This window comes from Pinus tabuliformis, chromosome 4_1 (assembly GCF_031772625.1).
Source record: "Pinus tabuliformis cultivar Carrire ecotype Pingquan chromosome 4_1, CPIR1, whole genome shotgun sequence".
NCBI lineage: Eukaryota > Viridiplantae > Streptophyta > Pinopsida > Pinales > Pinaceae > Pinus > Pinus tabuliformis.
The window spans coordinates 841,162,392-841,174,616 of NC_142303.1; the positions used below are offsets into that span (position 1 = coordinate 841,162,392).

At 36.6% G+C, this 12,225-nt stretch overlaps 1 protein-coding gene across 5 annotated transcripts in view; it reads left to right on the forward strand.

Annotated features, from left to right (window-relative positions):
* The window catches only part of LOC149178836 (zinc ion binding protein), a 496,683-nt gene that overhangs the window by 183,379 nt on the left and 301,079 nt on the right, over positions 1 to 12,225 (forward strand). For all 5 annotated transcript variants that reach the window (XM_089420459.1, XM_089420458.1, XM_089420457.1 and 2 more), the window contains 2 exons: positions 4,126 to 4,233; positions 4,374 to 4,537. In XM_089420459.1, the coding sequence (XP_089276585.1) occupies positions 4,126 to 4,233; positions 4,374 to 4,537 (272 nt within the window). The remainder of the gene's footprint in view (positions 1 to 4,125; positions 4,234 to 4,373; positions 4,538 to 12,225) is intronic.

Below are 12,225 nucleotides of genomic sequence, written 5' to 3' on the forward strand. Positions count from 1 at the left end.
GATTTTTGGCAATATTTGCAGATCATTTTGCCATCAATCATATCACAATGAGCCCATGCAGTATCTCTGGCTTTTGGAGGCATGATGACTCCCTGGATGGTAGATCATAGGAGTGAGAAGTTTATAACACATAAAAAAATCAATTCATGGACAACAGTCAAATAAGGAATTTTCAAGTGCAAATCCTTACCTGGAAATGCAAACTAGCTTCCTTAGCCTCCTCCTGAAGATGGCAACTCCACTAACAGCTACACACTATCTCCAAAATAGCTCCAACTCCAACTCCAAGATGACTACTTCAGCAAAAACTCAACACTCTCCAAGCTCACAAACAAACTCACAAACACTCCAAATCAGTTGTGTGAGACAAATGAGAGTGAGAGGGGCCTCTTATAGCTTGGAGAGGGTGTTTTTGGAGGGAAAACACCCTTAGTTCCCCCCCAAAACCCCAAAACCACATTTAGAAATCCGCTTTTTGCAAGTTATGGTGGGCACGCCTAAAACCGGCCGGTTTTCACCGGTTAGGGCCAAAAATTGGAGACACTGGCTTCCAAACCAGGTTTTTTGGCCGGTTCGGACCGGCCAGCTTGCTAACCGGCCGGTTTGACTGGTAACCGGTTTTTGAAAACGGTTTTTAAAACACTGCTCTCAATCAATTATCCTTCATTATTATATCATGGTTCAACAAAGCAGAGATGAGATAACATAAATGGTTCATGACGACAGGATGGTATGATGATCGATGACAACAAATGGATTGGCAGGTGGAATTCTCCCTAGTTGAGAGGGAGTGTTAAAATTGGCAACTAGTGCCAAATTCCACCTTGGGACAACTCATTTGATGGGGATGATGATTGCATTAAATTCCTCTTTTTGAGAGGAGAAAAATTAATATAAAGATCATCTCATTTGGACAAGTAGAAGTGTGATTTTAAATTTATGCCCACACATGTGCAAATTGCCAAGGTCGGCCATATCATCATGTAGGCTCAGAAAGCCCAATGGATGTGTCACTTCACCCTCAATAATGAGATAACATAAATGGTTCATGACGACAGGATGGTATGATGATCGATGACAACAGATGGATTGGCAGGTGGAATTCTCCCTAGTTGAGAGGGAGTGTTAAATTTGACAACTAGTGCCAAATTCCACCTTGGGACAACTCATTTGATGGGGATGATGATTGCATTAAATTCCTCTTTTTGAGAGGAGCAAAATTAATATAAAGATCATCTCATTTGGACAAGTAGAAGTGTGATTTTAAATTTATGCCCACACATGTGCACATTGCCAAGGTCGGCCATATCATCATGTAGGCTCAGAAAGCCCAATGGATGTGTCACTTCACCCTCAATGACTTGTATAAGTACAAGTGACCTCTTACCTCATTTGGCATCTTCATCACTCATATTCTCTCTCCTTCTCTCACTGGTTCGTACTACATTAGGCATTCTTCTCTCTCACACGTGTGGATCAAGAAGGACGAATTTCAGAAGCTGAATTAGAGGGCCGAAATTACAGAGTTGACTGCAGTTTGACCAGTGTTGACCAGCACCTGCTAGGCATCATTTGACTTCTATCTTTTTTGGATATTTCTGTCTCAGCAAGCCGCAACTTCTGGCATAGAAACCAAGGTTTTCTGAGCACTTTGACCGCAGACCAAATTACAGGTTGACCGCAAATTTCAGGACAACAATTTGACCAACTTTGACTGTTGACTTTGTCACTGTTTTGGGCTGAATTTGACCTCCTGATCGGTCTAGTTTGACTGGGGAAGATTGAGCTATTGTGAGGACATTCTACTGTTGCTTTGACTAGCGTTGACTTTCTTGTTAGGGCTGAAGTTTGACTGGATTTGACTGCAGAAATTGTTAGGGCTATTTTGTCTTTGAATTGGGCAAGTCAATTTGACTTTTGTACTCTCTCTCTTTGCTGAACATTTTGATATAATAACGAGAAGAATTAATCAAAGGGTTTTCCCCACATTGGGGTTTTTCCCTGGTATCCGCCAAACCTGGTGTCCTCCTTTCTTGGCTTGTTTTCTCCATTTTGTTTCATGTTCTATCTACTTTTACTGTCAATGTGATTAATGGTTAATGTGATTGCTACTAGAAATCTAAATTGGAAATTGTCATTGGGCTGCTAAAGGAACATTGAAGTAATTGTGCTAAGCAAAGAACATACCATTGTTATCTAAAATTAACAGAATGCAAAACATTTCATTTATATAGCCAACAAGAATGCATATAACTAAAATAACACTTACTGAAATGCATATCTAAACCAAAATACATCAAGAAATTGGCTCCAAATGGTCTCTAGAGTCTAGAAATATGCCTTGTACTACCATAGTACAACTACTAGTATTAATGCCTATCATTAGAATTATCCTTGTTATCCTCCTCATCCACAGTCTCAAAATGAGTAGACTGTACAGTGGGGTTCCGGCTTGATTCCCTTGACCTTGAAGGTATTGATCTCTCTCCCTATGGAGGTGGGTCCAAGCCTATGCAAGAAATGTCTTGATTGTCAAATGCTGGTGCTTGACTCTCCACAGCCCACTCTAATTATGGATCACAGTCACACAAAACTATGTTGCTTGATTCAAAGCTCTTGTTTCATGGGTAGTGGTTGCATTGGAGGTAGGTCACCCCACAAAAAATAATTATATTTTAAAAAATAGACTTTTTGGGGTCCAAATGTAACAACCTATCTCAAATCACGAACAACATAGCAATATTAGCATGCATGTGAGGCATGCATATGATAGCTACATATGCATGCATCATATACATTGCACTAGTATATATATATATCGACTATTGATGGAGAATGTCTAAATATAAGATAAATGAATTAATTATCAAGTGTTAATTAAATACCTAATTTATCGTAAATAGAAGGAATATACATTTAATAAGAAATATAGTTGAGTTTATTCATAGGTTTACCAGCTCATATATAACCCAAAATGTATATTAAATAAACTAAACCCATAAACCTTATTATTAAACCTGATATGTTATAAACATAAAATAATATTTAATATTTAAAATCATTATGGCCATATACTATTTAATAAATTAAAATACCAACCGTCATAATTAAAAGTGATACCACTCGATGTTGTAAGGGGATCTGATTCAATTAAAGGCAAGAAGCATGACAAAGCAACCACCGCTTAACGAAAAAATAATATCCTTTCATAAAGGCGGTGAACGGATACGTAGAGGTGAAGGGACCTCTACTATTTAAAGAGAGGAAGGAAGATTTCAAGAGGGGGGGAAATACAGAGAAGGGTGAAAGAAAATCAAACTGTTTGAGGGATGAGCCAGGGGCTCGATTTTGAACTGAGAACTGGGAAATTTTGAGCTGTTCTTGGAGTTTTGGGCATGGGGGCCAGTGGACTTCCATTTCGAAGTTCTCTGGATCTGGGAACCGCAGAGGTTGATCCCAGATAGGCAGGGAGGAATCAGTTGGTTTGGTAAGGGAATCAGAAACTAGGAGCAACGTGGACCGACACCAGATGGGAGAATCAGGTACGCAATTGCATTTAATTTGATAGAATTTTACAATTGAATCTTAATTTCAGTCTTTACACCAAAGTCGTACTGTATTGAACTGGTTCAACCAGTTCTAATAACATTGCTCTTACGAGAGACCTTTTCAAAAGCAGGGTTGTAATGTACCCATTTAGTGATACATAGTACCTAAATATTTAATGTCACAATTAAAAGGCAAAACTCTGAAAAATATTGTACTAGAGCAATATATTGACCCCAACCATACCATTGTAAGAAATAGTGCTGGAATATTTGGTCCTCTCCTATATATCTTGCTTGTCAAATTTTGGAATTTGTCCACTGTTATGTGTGGCACCCTTTACCTCTCCTAAAGTACTGAATGGATCAACTTCACCACTGTGGTATTTGGTATTGTGGTTTGTTTCCATTACAATTCTTTTGTTTGTGTTTGATAGGGTGTGTTTTTTTTTGCATTGTGAATACTTGTTATCATATTGTTAGTAACATTTTGTCTAATAATTCCATTTTATTGGTAATTCTAGACCTGTGTAGTTTTCCCATTTTTATATGCCTTGGACTATGTTTTATTGTTTTGCAGGATGCTTTGAGAACCTTCTTGCTAAGGAAGCTAGACAATCTTGGTCGTGAGGACCGTTCTCAAATAACAATGATCTCTACTTGGGCTACTGAGCTCTACCTTGACAAGGTTAAACATGTTAACAATTGGAAAATAATTTATTTCTGTGAACATGATTTTCCTTTTTGGAAGTGTTAGTGGCATTGTGTTTAAGGTGTCCTAAGGATATTTGAAATATAGTGTAAATTGTGTTTCGTTTTATCTTCCAGATTAATCGTCTTCTGTTGGATGATGATAAACAAGCTGGTGTAGTGCCATCATCTTCAGATGAAAATAATACTGAATACCAAAATATACTTAGGGAGTTTCGGGATTTTCTAAGTGATTGTAAAGATGTTGTGGATGAAGCAACAACCGTCAAACTGTTAGGCAGGTAAGTGGTTTTTAATGCACTTGTATGTGACTTACTTTCTCTTTATGTTTGATTACATAACAGGCTTGGTTTTCAGTTACAACACAATTAGATAGGTAAGCATTGTCCTGTTCTTCTACATAATTTACTGTTGAAGTTTAATGTCTCAAGCTTGTGAGTATATTTGTGTTAAGTAAAGACTTCATTTCAAAGTTCTTTTGCTTTGAACACTAGTTCAAAAGGAGGATGAAGGTGTGTTGTTTGAGGAGGCTCCTGAGATTTCCAGGGCGGGCCCCACTTGGATAATTTGTCATTCTAGGAATGTGCCCGACTTCAGGATGCAATTTAGAGAGTTTGACCTTACTGTAATCTACTTCTGTTACACTTGTGCTTGACTAAGGGATCACTCCAGTTGACTTGACTTCCACTACAATTCTGTTTGATACTTTCTTGCATATCCTTGGTAAGTTGGTCTATTAATTGCCCAGAGATTAGTGCGCCCTACCTTGGTGGATGTTCGATATCAGTATCATGTAGTTGACTTCATTGCACTCTAGTTTCACTTCAATTCAGATGAGTTGACTTTCAGTTTATGTCTGCTGCTAATTTGCGAGATTCCTTGTTTTGGAAGCATCCTTGGATGTACAGTGGGCCCCATCTTATCTATTGTTGGCCTAGGGAAGTGCATCCTACTTGTGTATAGGGTTTGAATTGACTTGTACATGGAGTGACTTGTACTCCAAGATATTTCATTTTTCAGTCTTTGTTACTTTCTAAGTTAGATTCTACTTTCAAGATGGCTTGTATCTCAGACATTTATTCTTATTTATTTTTGGAAGTGCACCCTATTGAGGGTTAGCTTTTTCATATCACTCATCACTCATTGTGCTCATAAATGGAACACTTCACTTGTTATATTTTAAGGTTAGATGAAGACTTATTTTAGGTTTAGGTCTCAGATTTAGGGGGAAGCATCCCTGTTGAACTATTTTCAGGGATGGAGTTTGTTCTATTATCACCTTGGTTCCATACTTAGAGAGAGGCTGTACTTCTTGGCTCTATATTCGGTATTTGCATGAAGAAGTTTGAACCTAGAGATGGTGCACTTACCTGCGGAATTGTTAGAATTTATTCTTGGCTATTGGGTCTTGTCCTATCATTGTTTATGTACCAGATTTGGTCCTCCTATACTTGATCCAACTCTATTCTTAGCTTTCTCTGTTTCTATAAAACATTATGCAAACAAAAGAGGGCATTAAGTCATTGCTTGCTACCATTGTTCTTGTTGCCTCAAGATCCCACAGGGCTTGTGAGAGGCCTCACAAGGCAAAGGCTAGACCCTGTTGCAACAATAACGGAGATTGCCACTGCCACCTTAGCAATCTTCCTTCTACTCTTTAATGGAATCGCACCACCAAAGAGGCTTCCCAGTGATCACCTAAAGGGTATTCTAGATTATATGACTCAAGGTGATGTAAATTTGGGTTAGATGGAGACACTCTTTAATGGACAAAGACAATTCTTTTTGTAAAGGAACAAAATATGAAACACCAAGCCTAGAAAGAGGCATGTGTGACCTAGGGTTTCAAAATGTATAGCAACATATTAGGCATACATGAATGCAAGAAACGGTTTACAAATGATATAATCAACAAAGGAGAAATCAAACCCTCAATTTAAGCCCTATGTTGAAGCCTTAACTAAGGTTAGGGTTTTACTGGGGCACAAATTACTTGGGGAGGATGATGTTAGTTCTTCTAGGGCAATTTCAACCATGTAAAATGCTAGATTTTGGTTTTAATGGCTCAACAAGGTTGATGTCAAGGTCAATTACCTCCAAGGTTTACCTAGAGGTGCCCTAATTGAATTTGGCCCTAAAAAATAGCCCTAGTAGCTTGCCTTGAAGGATAAAAAATAAAAGGAAATGAATATATTGGGGTTTTTGAAGTTTTTGACCAACTCCAAGGATGCCAGTGCCTATCCCTACTTGGGTGATGGAGTCTTTAGGGCTAAGTTTAAGAGAAAATGAATTATTGCTTAGAGTAAGGGGTAAAACCTTGTTTTCACTTTTTCAAACCCTAGCTATCTTATTTGTGAGGGGAGAAGGGGAAGCTTTTTAGGAGATCCTTGATAGATTTCAAGGAAAATAAATTTAACATGCAACAATCAACCAAAGCTTTCCGCAAATAATATGCAATTAGACATGGAACAAGAAAAACCCTAACAACAATCAATTATATGAAAAACAATAAAAAAATGTAGTTAAAGTTACAATTCTTCCATGAAATAACCTTCTTTCAATCCTGAAAGGACATCTCCAAGACAAAAATCAATTTCCAATAGCGATAGCTCCAAAAAGATTACATCTCCAAAAGTAGCAAGTTTACATAAGTGTAAGTTCAACTCTCTAAAGGAGGCTGAAAGGCCGAAATCCATGAGTGATGGTGAAAAGATACAATGGAGTGGTCCTCTATTTATACGAGCTCAATTAGTCTTAATAATTAGCCTAAAATCCTTATGAAAAGTTTAATTTTGAGTGTACATGAAGAAAATGGGTTGCGAGGCAACCCTATAGCTCAATACAATAAAATAAGCTAATAAAAGCCCACATGTGTGGGTCGAAATTACTCTCTAGCATGTTGTGATTGTTGAATTTTGTAGCTATGGTCGGTCTTCATAATTAATATTTTACCCCTTCAAATATCTATCTATCTATCTATCTATCTATCTATATATATATATATATATATCTATATATATATAATGAAAATTGTAATACCTGTTCTTCGTGTCAGTTTCAAAAGAGAAATTTCGAATTTTCAAAATTGAATGTTTGGCTTTAAATATGGTCAAGTTAGCCCTCCTTCAAGTCAAGTCGGCCCTAGGCAGAGAGACACCCATTCGGGCAACCAAAATCACTCTATATATATCGTTCTACCTCCCCTTGGCAATTCTTATCACACAAGATAGAAGCCATTTTATGGGCATCAAAACGAAGTAGAAGAAGGTAAGGAGGACAAAGAAGGACAAAGATATCTCATGAATTCTCTCTCTTGATTGACCTCGCATGTGTGAATTTTTGAGGATTTTTTGGGCAACAATTTCTGTGTATCTGCAGGGCTGAGTTTTCGGGTAAGTCTGGGAGGTTGAACTTTAGCATAAATAGATCAGTCTAGGCCAAGTTGATTGGGCATATTTGTGACTTGACCTAAGGACAGTTTGACCAAGTTTGACCATAGTGATATTGCTGGTTAGTTTGACCTTGTTCTTGGCTAGAAGAATTAGATGTATCTTTGTTGAATTGAATAATTTCTCTAAGGAAAAGGTTGTTGGGATTTTCCCCCATGTGGGTTTTCCTAGGGTAAATTCTTGTGTCTCTTGTTTGGTTATCTCTTTATGATCCTACTGGCATTTTGTTTCTACTGTTGAGATCTTCTGTGTAACTACTTTATATTGAATTTAAATGAAATAATAGATTAATGTAAAAAATCATAAGAAGTAATTATCAGTTAGAAGATCATATGAAAAATCAAAATGGAATTAGAACTTGGGTGAAAGAGTAGCCTTGATAGAAGTCATTCTACTTCAAGTCATTCTCTATGGCTTGTTTTGACACTAAGCCCTAGAAATCCTAGTTCTAAAAGAAAAATATGTTTTCTATTTGAGCTAAAGAATAAAAAGGGTTGAAGCCCTAGTTTAATCTCAGAAGGACCAAGTGACTTCTAGAAAGGTTGAAGCTTCATATTTTGTTGGAAATAGTATGAAGTTGAAATTCATTTTTCTAGAAGAAAAGACCATGATGAATTTTAAGGTCATGATAATACTCAATCTGTGAAGAGGGTAGAAGCCTTAAAGATAGGCTGGAAGGCCTTAGCTTGTTTCAGTAGGCCGAGAAGGCCTCAAAATATGTCAAAGAGGGCCGAGTCCAATCAGAAGCTAGAGAAAATAATGTGGACAATCTATGCTTTGTCCAGGATGAAATAAGGAGAGATGAAGGAAATTTTATCTGAAAGAGCGGGTTATTTTCTGTGCAAAAGGAGGACAATCCCTTGAAAGAGACCTAACAAGCCTCATATTTGACCTATTGTGGAAGGTTGAAAATTCCTCAAGTGGCTCACTAGAATTTTGTGACAAGGCCATACCCTAAAAGATGTCCGAAATACCTCTGTGGAAAAGCCAACAACATGTCTCTTGTGCTTAAAAAGCTTGTTTGTGAAAGCATTATACATTTTGATCTCAAGGATCTTGTCTCTAAATGCTTGTGTCGCAATGGGATCTCACAGTTCATAAGATTGAAGTGTTTCAACAAGACATTGTTGGTTTCGGGCTTGAAAAGGTTTTCATGCAAAGCTAATTGTAATGTTGGGTTGTTTGGATGATGTTAAATTTGAAGTTTGATGCCTCCTTGGAGTGTGAGTCAGATCATAAGTCTGTGGAAAATATTTGATATGTTGCCTTACAACAGTTGTGAAGGAATTCTTGAAGAGAAATAATTATAATAGCTATGAATGTTGGAGTACTTTCAACCTACAAGTTCAATGATAAGGTTCACAAGTGATTTTCAATCATGTTCATATTGTTAGATACACCTTTGATCTGAAGTATGAAAGTCATTCGGATTGTGGCTCAAAGCAAGTCAAAGCCACATAAGGGAAATATGTGATCTATACACACGTGTTGAACATTTGAACTATGATATAACGAACCTGTGCTTTTTCTTTGGAGATGTCGCATTGTATTTTGAAAGCTCTTGAAGTATTGATGTGAGGATATTTGAGTACTAAAGGATGGGAACTGTTTTATGAAATATGGATGCTCAAGATCATTGTCACTAATTAGTTCTAGAATGTTTCCTTGTGTTATTGAGGGGTATTTGTTTGCTGATATGATCATACTTAGTGTGTTTTATCATACTTAGTGTGTTTTGCATCTAGAGCCATTTTGAGGTTTTATGTGCTTGCTACCCGCTGATTGTTATCGTTGAGTTTTGATCTGATTTGTTTACGACAGTAGCATACTTCATCAGTTTAAGTTCATAAGTACGACATATTATCAATGCATAGCTTAGATTCTTTAGGGAAGCCACTTGTGGTTGGAGGATGTTGATTTTTAGGAAGTCTTCTCTATTGATAACTTCTTTTGATGAATTAATTTGATCTTGTTGCACATTCTTAACATGAATTCATCATTGAGTAAGTTATACCAAAGACATCAACAAAACTATAAGAGTAGGCCCATGAAGAAGCCGCCAAAACAAAGAACACAATATATTACTATGGGAAAGCCCACCATGGGGAAAAACCTAACCAACCTTTTCCTTAGAGAATCAATGCAACAAGAGATACATCAAAGTCAACTAACCAATGAGATGATTGATGTCCAAAACCAAGTCATCCCTCTACCATTTTGTCCAAAGAAGGCCTGCAACAAAGTCAAGAGATTGCTGTCTAAGCTTGCCCCAAAACTCATACTCTTGTAGTGATACACATCAAAGATACGTCCTTCATTTCAGCTTCCAAATGCACACCATAACATAGAGGCTTATCATAGAAGATAAGGTCACAAGAGAGTTGAAGTGCAACCTCTTGTCATTGTCTCAAAAGTCGGATTGTTTCACATAATTTGTGCCTGAGGTCTGCCCATCAAATCACTGAACATTCACACTTATCCATAGAGAGATATGCCTCAAAGTCACACACTGCTCCATAAAGTGATGAGCATCAGAATTTGTGCACTGTTCCATGGATAAGTACCCTCAGACCCATATTATGTTACAACCTCAAACTTCGCATTCAATAGAGACAATTCGAGCGTCAAAACAAGCATGAGAAGCCGCAAAACATATTACTCAGGAACCTGGATTCTTGGCCCTTTACTTCTAAAATTAGCCTCAGGGTCTTGACCCCCTTTGCCTCGGACATAAACTGCAGATGCGAGCCAAAGAAATTCACATATGCGAGCCATAGAAAGACCAATGATAAGAACCAATTTCTTACCTCAAAGATACGCCATAAGTTGCCTCTGATCAGATTCGAATATGTGATTGATGGAGACGGATTGGCTCTATTTATAGTTTTTCATCCTTGCGAAGGGGCACATCCCTTGGGTAGGCCGACTTGGTCTTTGTATATGCTATTTGCTATATACAAAGATACAAAGATATTTGGTCTTTGTATAAAAAGAAAAAGAAAAAGATACAAAGATACATGGTATATGCTATTTGCTTAACTCAGCTGCTACGTGGATACCAATATGAAATATGTTATTTAATTAACATTATTGAAATGTGGATACCAATATGAAGTTTAGTATTTAATTAACTTTGCTATGAAATCTAAATTATGAATTATGTTATGGATGAGATATCTATAATTTTATTTTATTTCGCATATCAACATGATTGATGAGATGGAAATAAATGGATGACTACTTAATATGAAAGCTAACTTACAAATATATGGGCTAGACATGGCCAAGTACGTTATATCGTAAATAGCAACATATATGAAATGCACAGGAAGTGTTATTTAAATACAATTTGTTTTGAATATATTGATACATATGTTATAACATATGGACAAGTGTTTACATTGCAGATAACATCGTTTCCAAAATGACCACGTGATGACAAAACTGCAAGAACAATTGAGGCTCAATGAGATTCCATGATAGGGTGTTGACCCTAATCCTACTAGGAGGGGTGGAGGTGTTGCCCATCGTTTATCCTCCAAAACCTGTAGTCATTGGAGGACTGTGCGAATCACGCTCCCCTAGACGTGTGATGATGATTGCCGAATGCGTACTAGGAAATTAAGTTGATATAGTCGACCTTGTCATCCTTAGGGTCTATGACTGGTTAGGTCAGTATAGTTGACGTCATGACATACTCTAGTAGATGATGGATATGATGGGAATAAAAGAGATTAGGAAGGATAGGATGATTCTAGAATAGTTTGGGAACCTGACTGGGGCAGGGCATGACTACTATAGCTGTAAAAAATTTTAGAACACAAATTTTAAATGCCCTCACATTAAACAAAAATTCAATTATAAAACATAATTCTTACATATTAAATAATTACACTTTGACATACTATATAAACCCTAACTTCGGGACAAAGTTTTCTGAAGGGGGGGTGTATGTAATGACCCACCTACAATTACAAACAAAATGTGAATATTAGCATGCATACGAGGCATGCATATGATAGCTACATATGCATGCATCGCATGCACTGCACTAGTATACATACTAGCTAATATAAGATAATGAATTGGTTTTGAAGTAAATATCTAGTGCATCAAAATATAATGATTATATCAAATGAGATACTTGATATGCGTACCATCATCATAATAGATGATTCCAAAATAAAGTTAATATAATGGTTATACAAAAGAAAAGGGAATTTTAATAACTAAAAGAACCTGTATATATTTCATATTCACTAAAAAGAAACTAAATAAGAATAATGGAAAAAGACATATGACATTATCTTTTCAAAATCCCAAACAACCTCAATAATTAAAAGTAAATTAAATTAATAAATAAATTGTAATAAAATATAAGATCAATAAAAAAAGACATTAAGAAATTAAATGGCTAAAAAAACATAACTATGATTCTCATGATTCATATAAACTAAGTCCATCACTCAAATCGTGACTGTCTCTAAGAAATGAAAGAGCAAGGTGGAAGCTGAAATTCG